Here is a 14141-nt window from a genome sequence, read left to right as displayed (position 1 = left end):
TTAAATTTCTCTTAACTTTGAAGGTATATTTCTAATCTTGAGGATTGAGAAAAGAATTTAGTAACAAGTATAATTTTATTGTTTAGAGCCGTCTTGATGAGACAATGAGAACAATTGCTCTATTAAAAAACCAGCATGAGGAAAATGAGAGAATTTATGACAGTGACGACAGTAATCAAGTAGTTCTTTTGTCGGACGTAATATGCCCAAAAATTTTCAAATTGAGTTTCAACACTCATGGACAACGCTTTGGTAAGGAGCACTTTAAAAGCTCACCAGAGAGCGACTATTAAACAATTTTTAAACATTCTCAGTCGAAAGAAATTTCTCGAGAGAATTTCTTGAGACCATCGGAACAAAATAGGAAATGTTATTATGCTAGAATCTTCTTGAATCTTTATTTAATAGCGAATTCAAAGATATATAAAGGAATAAAATTTTAATATTATACTATCAATCGAATTTGATCTCGGTCAAATAATAAGAAAGAAGGGAGGGAAAGACTAAATATAATAAAGTAAATAAAAATTTTTGAAGGGTGGGCATAATAACATTTCCTATTTTGTTCTTCAGGTCTAAATAGCAATTCTCAGTCGAAAGAAATTTCTCGAGAGAATTTCTTGAGATCGTCGAAACAAAATAGGAAATGTTATTATGCTAATCCAGAGCTTGAAAGGAATCAGAAGCATCAAAAAATTCGTCTTGACTGGATAGAATCGTCGATGTAAAGTCAACTTGCGCCATTTGATTCCGCTGGTAATGACGAACAAATGTTTCTGATGAAGCCCAGTTACCAAGAGCCACAATGCTGTCTCGAGAAATACCTAGATCTAATGCCCTAGAAGATGCCAACGATCGAATAGAGACCCCAGGTTCATTTGTACACAAAGAGATGAAACGACGATGTAACCACTTAGAAACAGTCGATGCGGATAACGATTCTTTTATATTGTTGGACTTGACAAAGAGAGTCGAATTGTCTGGACGAGCTTGTAGTGCATACAGACTTGAGATTGATTACGTTAATAATTTTAAGAAGTTGCTCCTGTTGGCTTTTCCCCAACTCTGAATAGCTACATACATCAATGATTGAAACATCAATAGTCTCGTTTTATAACACAAATTTTGGGTTCATCATTTTCTTGAGGCACTTCATCACAAACAGGTTTTTTTTTTTCTTAAAAAATAAAGATTCTTGATAAGCCAACTTATTAAAATGCGTCGTCAAGTTTTGTCTAGTGATATAATTTTTTTTTGTTAGCTGTCTGCAAGTTTTTCTCCATATTTTTTATAACACACAAAAAGGACCGGAGAACAGTGGACCATTTATCAGCTTCACTGTACGAAAATGACTGTATAAATTCGTTTTCTTAAAGTGTACGAAATTTCATTGCGAAATTACACAAAACTGTCCCAAATTTTTTTTCCTCAACTATACGAATTTTTTCATATCAAGTGTACGAAAAGTTTATGAAAAAAGGTGTATTCATATTTAATACTGGTGATTAAATTGAATCTTATCATGAACTCCTGTCGTTTTAGTAGGCTTTGTGATAATAATAGGATATTTATCGACTAGAGTAACATCTGAGAAAATTAGAATTAAGAACAAGTGCAGACTAAACAAAACATGATTTACCACTTCATAGTAGCCAAACTATCGGAATAGACATAAAAGATTTATTATATGCTAGCTTTAACTACAACAATTGATATTATTAATATATTCTTTTATGTGATCTCATGTCTAAATATATTACCCAGACGTAGGCACACCAATAAAAATAGACAGCTTTCTTTAAATAAGATGAAGACTCATCATTACTAGTTATTTACAAGTTTAACACTGAATCAAAATATATACAAAAAAATAACTACATGAACATCTCTTTTAATTAACAAGGATGAATAGAATTTGTGCATAATACATCTATTATACTGCTATCTGAATTCTGTATACTCTCTAATAATAAAATAGAAAAAAGAAGTTCGAATTTGCTTTATTTTAAATTATCATCGAAATAATCAATATCTCTGATTAATCATTTACAGTTTTTTTTTTTTTTTTTTTTTGGGGGGGGACTGTGGAAATCAATAGTTGTTGCTTTAGAGGCTAAGTCTTTTGATCGCTAAGAAGAAGATGATAGATTACTTTTTTTTTTTTTTTTTTTTTTTTTTACGGAAAGGTACAAACCGATAATGTTGAATTAACTGTCATAAAAAAAACAGATAAGTAAGGCAAATACTTGCGCAAAAATATGTATCAAGTAGAGCAAATCTAGTACATAAACAAGTTGTTTATGAAGTAATCACAACAATGAATTGCTGGCATGTATGTAGCAATTGATCCTGGGAAACAAAACTTGCATTACTGTGTTGCACAAAAAAAAATTCTACCGTTGATATATTAGTATTATACAAAGCCTCAGCAAGACCAATTTTTTTTTAAAAAAAAATAAATAAATAGAAAAGGATTCTACAAAAGAATGAAATATCAAAGTATTAACGACACTGAAAGAACTCTACTGCATTATGTTACATTGAATCTTTAAAAAGTCAAAGATTTTTTTTTTTCAAGAAATAGGTCTATGATTTTTAATGATTTACGAAATCATTATATTGAAACTTCTACTAACCATGACAATGTTAGTAAGCTGCATCAAAAGCTAAAACAATTTGTATACAACATCAAGAAGCAGTAAGACGACAAACAAACATTGATAAAAAAATAAATAAATCCAAGACATGATGCAGTGTTTATAATAGGTAATTGATCTGCTCCAAGCGAACCAACACGTGGTATGAGATTTTGAAGACTACTGGAAAGAAGCACAAGTTTTCTAGTGATACTTAATTAATGAATCTAATACAAGCAAATGCTAAAGCTTTAAGTCTTGAAACATTTTGAATGACTGAAAAACCTTGGTCCTATACAGAAAACAACAATAAGCGAATAGTCTCCCCTCCTAACAAATTATCAAGTATGCCCTTGTTTTTTTTTTTAAAAAAAAAAGTCATTTTGTTATTTCCAAGACTTTCAAGATTATTATACATTTTATTTTTGACAGATGTATATCGCCTTTGGAATCAAAATTTTATAGTATGTTCACTATTGATATTCGGTCTTTTATGAGTGGGATCATATTATCTCTGAACGATTTCAGCATGCTTTAGTTACCCAGTAACCAATCTAGATATTGAAATAGTTCTCGATCACGGCATAGACAGCAGTAAAATTCACCAATCTAGTTATCACAAGATTTAACTTGGATACATAATAAGTCCTTTATCATTTAAGTGAAATTGGTTTATCCATCATAAAATAAAGTAGGTTTTGTACTCACAGACTTGTTTTATTCTTGAATTTCTTTAAATTAAATGTAAGGTTTATTCATCACATATTACTATTTCCACACTATTTATTTATTATGCGACATGCTTTTTCTTCAATAATACGATAAAATTTCTCTTGATAATATAACAAAGTTTTCGACAGTTTAATAATTAAAAGAACAAAAAAAAAAAAAAAAAAAAAAAAAAAAAAAAAAAAAAAAAAAAAATTATAGATCAAATATAATCGGTTTTTGATTTCCTCTGTAACGATGGTCACATAAACATGCATTAATAAATAATCTATTATTAGCATCATCAAATTCGTAACCATGTGCTTCATGAATATGTCCAAAAACAGACACCTTTGGTTTTATAACATTATCAATTTTACATTTTAAATAACGGCATCCCACATGTCTATTACCCCTTATCACTTTATCACAATGACTATAGGGTGGAGTATGAGTAACTAAAATGTCTACTGGAGGAATATTATTCCAGCATTTAGACATGTCGTCTAACATGAAAGCACCACCTAAATGAGTAGGTGCATAAGGTGAAACAAATAGTGTATATTCATAATTAGGTATTTGATAAAATTCATGTTCAAGATATGTCAATCCATTTTGTTCCATTAATGATATTATTTTTGTTCTATTCTCTATATATCCGAATGCTTTATCTAATATTAGATCATGATTACCACCTGTAATGATTTTAATCCTTACATTTTTATTATATGATTAATAGATCAAAAAAAAAAAACTACGTCATTTTATATACATACTTGTGAGGTAAAGAAGATAACCATTTAATAGTTCTATCGTATTCTTCCATTGAACTTCTCCTTGTCAGATCACCTGCATGTACTTTATAATAATAATAATAATAATAAAAATGAATTTATCTTATTATTGCTATATGAACACAAATCTTACTTAAAACGTCACCATCAGGTATTTCAAAATTTGTTTTCCCATGTGTATCAGATATACAAACAAATCGTGTTTTATTTAATGAGCATTTTTCTGAATTATTTACAATGATCATTTTTATAAAAAGCTGAAGTAATAATTATGATCACTTTTACCAAGATACAAGAAAATTAAAAAAAAAAAAATGCTGCTGAGTTATAAAATATTACCAATAAAAGGTAATGAAAACCTCGCCCTTAATATCTTTTGTTTTATCTTTATAAAATTCTTTATAATAAAATTTCATTATTTTCCCTTTTCTTTCTTTCTTTCTTTCTTTTTTTTTTAATTTAATTTAAATTATTATGAAAGAAGAAGAAAATAATTATAAAGATGAACTACCTACGTTAGATCAAGTGTTAACAAGAAAGACATTGCCACCTATATGTCTTTATAATTTCTACATTATTATGAGAGACAGACTCAAGATGGAGGAAATACTTGATTTCTATTTAGATTTACAACATCATGAGTTATTATGGAAAAGATATGTAAAATCAATGCAACGTACAGGTCATTTATCAGAAGGTGACTTAAGTGAGGGCTATCAATCCCTTAGAGTATTAAGTCGATTATCACAGCATCCAGCTTCTTCATCTACAATCCAAGATACCACCACGATGACAACAACAGCCAGACCTCCTTTAAGAGGCACTGTTGTGTTACCAAACACATTTTCTCTCACTTCTTCTATTACAACTACTACAGAGCATTTGACAAATGCTACTGCTATACCAAGTAGAAAGGAAGTTATGGATTCAGCTCAACGACTTTTATTACGTTACTTAGTACCTTCAGCAACCAAGGAAATTTCACACTATTTACCAGCTGAATTAGTGACTAGCCTAAGACAAGAATTAGAGAAACCAACAGGAGGACGAGATGATCCTGCTTTATTTCAAGAAGTAAAAGAGTATTTATTTGATTATATGCAGAGACAAGTATATCCTAAATTTTTAAGATTAAAAGTATGGGGAAACATTACATTATATCAGCAATTAGGTCGATTAGTATTTGGATTAGTTTCTTTATTAGCAGCTTTAACTACATCATTTAGTTTTATATTTCTGGGCTATTCTCAATGGGGGACTCGATTCTGGGTATGCTTTAGATTATATACATACACATACACATGCACATACACATATATACATATGTATATCTATATTCTATATCATATTTACACTGTTACTTAGATTTTAATTCCATTTTGGATTGGTATTTTGAATATTCTTATCTTCTTGACTGGTTTAGATCCTATTTGGGTGCTTGTATTTAACAAAAGGTATAGAAAATGATAATTGACATACAATGTGATGAATATTCATATTTTTGTATATAGTGAAACAACTACATTTAAATTCAATTCAATAAAACAACCAGAAGTAAAACGTATATTAGTTGCAAGATCCATTTGGTTACTCATGACAAGTTTACTTTTTTCTGTTATTTGTACTATTATATTTTGTGCTATTCCTTCAAGAAAATTATAAATAAAGTCTTTTTTTTTTTTTTTTTTTTTTTGTTTAAAAATCAGGGAATTTATCACGATAAGGATCTGGACCCAATTCACCATAACGTTCATTTGTTTCAGGATATGTATCATAATGAGAAGAATCACCTTCTCCTCTAAGTTTTGGAACATAAGGGGATCGTATTTGACGATTCGCCATTCGAACAAAATCAACTCCACTAAACCATTTATGATTCTTGATATCATCTGCGCCTCCCTTCAAGTTGCCGTATCGTTTAGTTAAATCAGGAGTCAATAATCTTTTAAGTAAATCTCTAGCATGAGGATCAAAATAAGCTGGCCATTTAATTTTCCCTTGTAATATCTTTTCATATAACTTCAAATGGTCGTCATCATAAAAAGGTGGATAGCCTGCTAACATTTCAAAGATGAGAATACCTAAACTCCACCAATCGACTGCCATACTATATCCTTTTGACTGAATTACTTCAGGTGCTAAATAATCAGGTGTACCGCATAATGTCCATGTAATATCTGGAACATATTTCGCAAATCCAAAATCTGTAATCTTTATATGTCCTTGAGCATCCAATAATAAATTTTCAGGCTTTAAATCACGATAAATAATATTTTTTGAATGAAAATATTCGATAGCTAATACAACTTCTGCTGCATAAAATTTTGCAACATGATCAGGAAAACGCTATGTTTAAGCTTTATTATGTAATTCATCTCTCTCTCTTTTTATTTTATTTTATTTTTTTACCTGATTCTTTCTTAAAATACTAAATAATTCACCGCCTGGCACATAATCCATAACCATATATAAATTAACATCATCTTGAAAGGTTCCCCATAAATTAATCATAAAAGGATTTGCAGTTGATTCTAATATATGTTTTTCTGAATTGGTATGCTCTACTTGTTTTAATCGTACAACCTCCGACTTTTTAAGCACTTTAATGGCATAATAACGATTATTGTGACGTGATTGAGCAAGATGAACTCGACCAAATGAACCTGTCCCTAATGTTCGTAAAAGACGAAAATCATCAAGTTTAAGTTTAGGTCGATTTTTACGCTGTTCTAACATGGCTCGATCATAAGTAGCATATTGTTGTTTTAAATGTTCCCTTTCTAATTCTACAGAGAAAAAAAAAGAGTAAGCTCATGAACCATGTTGTTTTTATTATAACTTGTTTACCTTTAGGATCTTTCTGTTGCAGAGCTTCTTTTTCTTCTTTGTTTTTGCCTTTTCAGAAAAAAAATAAATAAATAATAAATAAAATAAAATAAAATAAAATAAAAAATAAACATAAAAATACAATAAAATAAAATTTAAAAATAAGCTTAAATTTGTTTACCATATATAAACTATTTACCTGTGTTATTATTTGTTACCACTGTAGTAGTAGTAGTAACAGTTGCTTTATGATGATTGTCATCGTTGTTTGTGCTACTCGTATTGAATCCAAAAAAAGACCGACGTTGAGGCTTTTCTTCAGTTGTGTTATTATGCCGTGTTGCTCTATCAATAATTTTATCAATAATAGACATACGGGATTTACATGAAAAAAAAAAAAAAAAAAAAAAAAAAAAGAGAGAGGGAGTGGTGTTGTTTGTTTGTTAAAGTTATTTTAAGCGATTGAATTTGAAACTTTTTTCTCGGACTGCTTTTGACTTTCTTTTTTTTTTTTTTTTTTTTGTTTTGCATTATTTTTAAACTTCTTTTTTATTTGACAAAGTACGTTCTCTTTTGTCGTATATCAAATGTAACAGTATCACCAAAAGTTATTTTATTTTATTTAAAAAATAAAAAATAAAAAAATAGCCCCCCTTTTTTTATTTTAATTTCCTTTCTTCCTTTATCATATTCTAATGGCTTCTGTTATTTTTCCGTTTAAAGGTATTTACTTCTTATTAACGCATCCAAAGGTATTTTGTATATTATGTACACAAATCAGCATACTTATTATTCTATTCTGTGTTCTCTCTCTTTGATTGATAGCAACTATGGTTAAAAACGCTAAGCCCTATTCTACTCACGATGATCTTCAGTGTCTTTTCTATTGGCATTTCTATTAAATTCCTTTTACCTCAACTTGTTGGAAAACTGTTAGAATGGCACTGGCCTCATTGGATGTCTTGGTTCATTTCAATTATATCTACTATAGTTGAAAGCGCTATTTTAAACTTGATCTTCTTTGCCATTCTGGTCCCTATCTTTCAAGATGCTGTATTTGATGCTACACTTAGAGCGCGTGGTTTAGATCGTATCTTTGATGAAGAAGAAGAGCATGATATTCCCAAGTATGTACTCTGTTGGCGTAGTTCACGATCTAGTATTTTAGTAACATGGTGTTTGATTACTGTCAAGGTAAATAACAGGTATTCATGAAGTATGCTGATATCATATTAATATATATATAATATATACGTAGATTTTACTTATGCTTTTGACTGCTCCTTTACAATTGATTCCATTTGCTGGTACTGCTTTAGCTTGTACTATTAATGGATGGCCTACAGCGTAATATATATATATATATATGTATGTATGTATGTATGTATGAAGCTAACTATTTTATTTTATTTTATTTTTTTATTTTCAGATGGAGTCAAAGATTGCATTATGATATCGAATTACGTGGCTACAAGGTCTCAGATTCTTATCATCATGCACGAGAACATGCATGGAATTATGTGGGATTTGGTAGCTTTGCTTTTGCATTAGAACTTGTGCCCTTCTTCAACATCATTTTTGTTTGGTCAAATATTGTAAGTGCTGGTCTATGGCTTGCAGATGAATATGAAAAGGAAATAGGGCTTGTGATTACTAAAAAAGAAAAAGTCTCTAAAAATATGAATTATGGTGCAGTACAAGCACCCACTGTTTATTCTGTTGAAAATGAAAATACGCCTTTACTCAGTAGCACATCATATAAATAAAGTTTTCAGGTACAAAAGCAACAAATTTAGAGTCATTCTTTTTTTTTTTTTTTTTTCTCCTTGCATATAATTTGTTCAATCATTTTTTTTTAGTTATTATTAGTGAGTGAACAGCTTTTTTTTGTTTTTGTTTTTGTTCTTCTTTACTTTGTGAAGTTTACAGTTCAGCTTATTTTTAATAAGTAAAATCGACTAAATCGTTTTCTTTTTTCGGGGATTTTTATTGCTATTATTGTAACATAAAAATAATATATTTGTTTGTATACATACTAGGAAAAAAAATTTTTTTTTTTCCTTTTTTAATATTCATCTCCACTCTAATCATGTTGAATGAAGAACGAAGAAAAAAGACTTCACCATTAGAAGTGTTAGCAACTAAAAAACGAGTAAATGTATGTGCACCCATGGTACGATATAGTAAACTTGCTTTTAGAGAACTAGTGAGAAAGTAAAAATAAATAAATAAAAATACATTCTTATATTTGTATTCATGTATGCAAACATGTATAATTAATATTAAAAAAACAAAAGATATAATACAGATATTGTTTATACTCCAATGATCTTGGCAGATGTATTCAAAAATTCAGAATTTGCTAGAACATCCGATTTTACAACTAATAATGCAGATGATCCAGTAGTCGTTCAGTTTGCAGCGAATAATGGATCTGATTTAGCTGATGCAGCTGAATTAGTGGCCCCCTTTGCAGGTGGTATCGATATCAATTGCGGTTGTCCTCAAAAATGGGCCTATCAAGAAAGAATTGGTTCTTATTTAATGCAAGATCCTGAAAACGTGCGAGATATGATACGTACTGTAAAAGCAAGAGTCAATATACCCTGTAGTATCAAAATTCGAGTTCATGATGATCTCAAGTAATGTACCATATATGCATCTACATGTATATATTCATATATTTAGTTTAAGAATTATTTACTGAAAATGAATCTATTCATTTTATATAAATAGAACTACATATGAATTTGTAAAAAGAGCCGAATCAGTAGGTGTAGATTTCTTGACAGTGCATGGACGTACTCGACTTCAAAAATCAACTGAACCTGTCAATTTCGAAGCAATTCGACTGGTTAAAGAATCTGTTTCGATGCCTGTTATCGCGAATGGAAGTATATTCTCATTAAAAGATGCGGATGAAATGTATGAAAAGACAGGAGTAGACGGTGTGATGTCAGCCAGAGGATTATTACAAAATCCAGCTTTATTTGCAGGATATGAGACAACACCATGGGAATGTATAGAGGTAATGATTGAATATGATAAAATACAACAGGACCCCCTTTTTTTTTTCTTTTTCTTACATTCATGATTATATAGGAATATGTTAAATTAGCTATTGGTTATGGTACAAATTCTTTTATTTTTCATCATCATTTAATGTTTATGTTTGAAGATATGATGAGCAATGCAGAACGAAAAACGTTTAATACTTTATCTAGTATTCCAGCTATCCTTGATCATTTAGAAGAGTATTGGGGTTTAGACTCTTCTAAATTAAGATGAGGATGACGTCTTTTCTATGACTTTATCACATATTTGTTGAAAAATAGGGAATAAATTGGATTTGTCAAACATATTCACATAAGAACCAGATCCTTCTGTTTCTACCATACTTGTAAATCCTGGATCAATAGGGACTCTACCAAAGAAGTCAATTTCATATTCTTTTGCCATTGACTCACCACCACCGGAAGAGAAAATATTTGTACATTCCTAATGAATAAAAAAAACACACACACACACACAAATGAATATAAAGCGTTTCTATTCATTTTAATATTATCATTTTACCGTACAATGTGGACATACAAATCCACTCATGTTTTCTACTACGCCTAAAATAGGTAATTTTACTTTTTTACAGAATGAGATTTCTTTCCTAACATCAGCAATAGCGACACCTTGAGGTGTTGTGACGATCACAGCTCCATCAGGGTTAAACTCTTTAAGATATTCTACAATACCGATATGTTCATCAGAGGTGCCTGGTGGTGTATCGATTAATAAATAATCTAATTCACCCCAATAAACATCCTGAAGAAACTGTTTAATCATAGCTTTTTATATAGTCAATCATTAGTCATACAATTTTAAACACTATAATAAATAATTACCATTCTTTTTAGGCCCTCTCCAAACAACTGAATCATTTTTGTTGGTCAATAAAAATCCAATAGACATACAAGATAAACGTTGGCTTTTATCAGCATAAACAGGAACCCAACTATGTATATCAAAAAAAAAATATGAATGAATGCTATACTTAACTCTGGTATATATCCTTTTTTTCTTTTTACCCTTGAGAGGCCTGATGGACTTTTTTACCATCTAATCCCAACATGCGAGGAATGCTTGGTCCAGTAAGATCAATATCGAGTACACCCACTTTTTTACCTTGATGCATTAAACCAAGGGCTAGTTGAGTTGTTACTGAGGATTTACCTACTCCTCCTTTACCAGAAAGTACAAGCACAATATGTTTGACGTTTGAAAGATTAATTTCTGACATTGATTATTAATACAAGTCTTAAAAGATGATTAATATTTATAAAGCACTTTATAAAAGAAATAAAGTTTCTCTTTTTTTTAATTTCCGCCTGGCTATAGACACCACTATCTTGTGAATCTACTTCAATTGTGAAAAGTGACTATCATTTTAACAAATCAAGTCAATCAATTTATTGTTAAGAAAAGATGTATAATCACATGCTGTGTACAATGAAAGACCTTTGTACAATAAATTAATAAATTTAGAGGAAAAAAAAAAAAAAAAAGAAAGACCAATAAAAGTCAATCAATTAAATAATGATCTCCTATAAAATATCTCATTTCTCTTCTCCTAACTTTCTCCTCCTTCTGGTTACTTTACTAAAAAAAAAAAAAAAAAAAAAAAAAAAAAAAAAAAAAAAAAAAAAAATATTAATGTATCATTTCGTAACCTTATTTTATTTTTTTGTACTTCTTTTATCTCTTCTTTATCTACTTTTTATACACTACATAGAATAATAGCATGCGTATAAGGTTTCATGAACAAAGTTTAATAGTTTTATGGGTAGCTATTTTACTTGTTCAAGAAATTAGAGCAGAACTGTTTTGTGATCTATTCGATATTTGTCCATCTACAACAACCACAGTATCAATCGCTTTATCTACTAGTGCTCATATTCCTTCTTCTGCAACGTCTGCAGCACAATTACCTTCTCCTTCTCAAACAGTATCAAGTCAAAGTTCACTAACATCTATATCTGCTACATCATCACTTATTATATCTTCAACGAACACAAAAATATCTACTATAGCAAGCTCAAGTCGATCAAATCAAACTCCAACGAGTATTATTACTACCACTGCTACTACTCCTGCTGCTTCAACAAAGTCTAGTTCAACTGCTACAGAGGGTTCAAGTCTTTCTGGTACCATCACTACAACAGCCTCTCCGACGCAATCATTATCAAAGGAACCTAAGGAAGATAATAATATTGGAGTCATTGTTGGATCTGTTTGTGGGTTTTTAGCTATTATTGGTGCAGGCTTTGCATATGCCTTCTTTTCGAAAACGAGACGAAACAATCGTAAGAAACGTGTTTACAGTAGTGACATTGGAGATTATGGTGAACATGATCCATTTAATAATACACGACTTTCTCCTATGGCAGTAACCGATGATGCATGGATGGATTCTACCTATAATAACAATAATAATAATAATAATAGTAATAATAATTCTACAATGATTCCTCCTTCTCCACAACCACCTATGGCTGCAATTCCAAAACAGCATGATATGTATTATAATAATACAACTTATATTGATCCTTACTATAATGGTCAACAGCATGCTTATTATGAGCCTAATGCAATTACAATGGGTTATCAACCTCAATTTCAACAATATGATCCGTATCTTATTCAGCATCCACCTATGACTACTATGCATTCATCTATAATGCCTGCAACAACAAATTCTACCGTTTATTCAGCTCCTCATACATATGATGTAGAAGAGGGCAAGAAGAAAACGACATCAAGCCATACTACTAATAATAATATTACAACGGCAATGACTTGATACTGTAAGCAGATGAAATAAGATGTACTCCTTCCTCTTGTTATTTTTATTATCCTTATTTCTCCCTCTTTTTTTTTCCTATCTCCTTCCTCCTTCCTCCCTTTATATAAACATATACATATATAATTACTATTTATAAACTAATATTATATACATACACACACACACACTCTCTCTCTCTCTCTCTCTCTCTCTCTCTCTCTTTCTCTCTCTCTCTTTCTCTCTTATTTATGAATAAAGTAGGATTATTCTTACAAGAAAAAAAAAAAAAAAAAAAAAAAAAAAAAAAAAAAGAGCACAACAATTGTTACATATGATATATTCTGTATTCTATTAAAATAGCTTGATTACATAATGATGCATTGTTCATTAACAAATTTGTCTGTAATATGGTTAAGCCATGAAAGGTCACCAGTACCTTTACCAAATTCGACATAAAGACATCCAGGATTAGGGATATTAGGCTGACAACTTACATTATATTTCTTGACAAGTTCAATAATAGCAGGCTTTAATTTAGCTATTTGACCAGGAGAATGAAGTCCTTTACCAACAATAATAACTAAATCAGTTTGACCATTTTCTTGGCAGCGTTGAATGGCTTCTTCTACTTTTTCTGAAGCTTCTTTTACAAACAAACCATGCAAATCGATTTCATTAATTGGACGACCCTGATTTCTAACTTTTTTTTTAAAAAAAATAAAATACAATAAAATAAAATAAATAAACTATATGCATTTATATGTTGTATTTATCTTATTTACTTGCATAAATATGATCAGCAGCTTTTTTATTGTATTCTTTCATAAGGTTGTCATGATAATGGCCTTTATTTGATAGTTCCTTGGCTTAAAATAATTATAATAAATATCATAAAAAAAAAAAAGAAAGAGAAAAGAAAGAGAAAGAGAGAGAGAGAAAACTAACCTTCTGCACCATCTCCATTTTGATAGGCTTCTTGACTTTTTGAATAGCATTCATTTCTTTTTTCTGCTTCTTCGTGTGCTCGCTGACGTAGCTCAGAATAAATTTGATCATCATCAATATCCTCTGATGCATGGTAATATGTAGATTGAGTTACATGTGTTGTTGTTGTTGATGTATAATGAGTATTTTGTTCATATTGTTCTTGACTATTTTTTATTTGCTTATAAATATCGATGCCTTCTTTAACAACATGCTCGACCTTTTCTAATGATTGTTGATTACCCATTTATTAAATGTTTTTATTTTTAAGGGGAAAAAAAAACTTTTTTTTTTTGCCTTTTTCAGAATAATTAAGATGATTACCTAAAAAATTTCCCATTATTGTAGGCATGACTT

The 14141-nt window shown here is 29.9% G+C and overlaps 8 protein-coding genes across 8 annotated transcripts; 4 read left to right on the top strand and 4 right to left on the bottom strand.

Moving 5' to 3' along the window:
• Positions 1–3560: 3560 nt before the first annotated feature.
• On the bottom strand, positions 3561–4398 carry BX663DRAFT_587483 (Metallo-dependent phosphatase-like protein; the record flags this gene model as incomplete). The annotated part of the gene is made up of 3 exons (XM_051532252.1): positions 4272–4398; positions 4121–4202; positions 3561–4056 (listed from the first exon to the last, which is right to left on the bottom strand). Exons 1-3 carry the CDS (start codon positions 4381–4383, stop codon positions 3561–3563), a joined length of 690 nt encoding a protein of 229 aa, XP_051383793.1. The 5' UTR covers positions 4384–4398.
• A 214-nt stretch (positions 4399–4612) lies between these two features.
• Positions 4613–5503, top strand: BX663DRAFT_432568 (uncharacterized protein; the record flags this gene model as incomplete). Its single annotated transcript, XM_051522943.1, has 2 exons — positions 4613–4874; positions 5016–5503. The coding sequence occupies 2 exons, from the start codon at positions 4613–4615 to the stop codon at positions 5501–5503; spliced, it is 750 nt and encodes a 249-aa protein (XP_051383792.1).
• A 328-nt stretch (positions 5504–5831) lies between these two features.
• On the bottom strand, positions 5832–7352 carry BX663DRAFT_452387 (camp-dependent protein kinase 1; the record flags this gene model as incomplete). Its single annotated transcript, XM_051523779.1, has 4 exons — positions 7164–7352; positions 6986–7033; positions 6548–6924; positions 5832–6484 (listed from the first exon to the last, which is right to left on the bottom strand). The coding sequence occupies exons 1-4, from the start codon at positions 7336–7338 to the stop codon at positions 5834–5836; spliced, it is 1251 nt and encodes a 416-aa protein (XP_051383791.1). The 5' UTR covers positions 7339–7352.
• A 126-nt stretch (positions 7353–7478) lies between these two features.
• BX663DRAFT_345295 (uncharacterized protein) lies at positions 7479–8923 on the top strand. The gene is made up of 5 exons (XM_051522159.1): positions 7479–7716; positions 7790–8158; positions 8223–8311; positions 8394–8739; positions 8824–8923. The coding sequence occupies exons 1-4, from the start codon at positions 7660–7662 to the stop codon at positions 8728–8730; spliced, it is 852 nt and encodes a 283-aa protein (XP_051383790.1). The 5' UTR covers positions 7479–7659; the 3' UTR covers positions 8731–8739; positions 8824–8923.
• A 211-nt stretch (positions 8924–9134) lies between these two features.
• BX663DRAFT_432749 (uncharacterized protein) lies at positions 9135–10252 on the top strand (the record flags this gene model as incomplete). The annotated part of the gene is made up of 4 exons (XM_051522953.1): positions 9135–9178; positions 9262–9606; positions 9701–9992; positions 10067–10252. 4 exons carry the CDS (start codon positions 9135–9137, stop codon positions 10250–10252), a joined length of 867 nt encoding a protein of 288 aa, XP_051383789.1.
• Positions 10253–10531: 279 nt separating this feature from the next.
• On the bottom strand, positions 10532–11258 carry BX663DRAFT_542148 (cytosolic Fe-S cluster assembly factor CFD1; the record flags this gene model as incomplete). The annotated part of the gene is made up of 3 exons (XM_051530806.1): positions 10532–10806; positions 10864–10973; positions 11047–11258. 3 exons carry the CDS (start codon positions 11256–11258, stop codon positions 10532–10534), a joined length of 597 nt encoding a protein of 198 aa, XP_051383788.1.
• Positions 11259–11650: 392 nt separating this feature from the next.
• On the top strand, positions 11651–13061 carry BX663DRAFT_505288 (uncharacterized protein; the record flags this gene model as incomplete). The annotated part of the gene is made up of 1 exon (XM_051527043.1): positions 11651–13061. A coding segment is annotated over exon 1 (1054 nt), but the record flags the coding sequence as incomplete, so codon positions are not given.
• Positions 13062–13088: 27 nt separating this feature from the next.
• BX663DRAFT_505287 (uncharacterized protein) lies at positions 13089–14045 on the bottom strand. Its single transcript, XM_051527042.1, has 3 exons — positions 13746–14045; positions 13583–13666; positions 13089–13500 (listed from the first exon to the last, which is right to left on the bottom strand). Exons 1-3 carry the CDS (start codon positions 14029–14031, stop codon positions 13166–13168), a joined length of 705 nt encoding a protein of 234 aa, XP_051383786.1. The 5' UTR covers positions 14032–14045; the 3' UTR covers positions 13089–13165.
• Between the last annotated feature and the right edge of the window lie 96 nt (positions 14046–14141).

Source organism: Cokeromyces recurvatus, assembly GCF_025118155.1.
Source record: "Cokeromyces recurvatus strain NRRL 2243 chromosome Unknown BX663scaffold_9, whole genome shotgun sequence".
In the NCBI taxonomy this organism is placed as follows: domain Eukaryota; kingdom Fungi; phylum Mucoromycota; class Mucoromycetes; order Mucorales; family Mucoraceae; genus Cokeromyces; species Cokeromyces recurvatus.
This window is presented reverse-complemented; position numbering and strand designations above follow the sequence as displayed.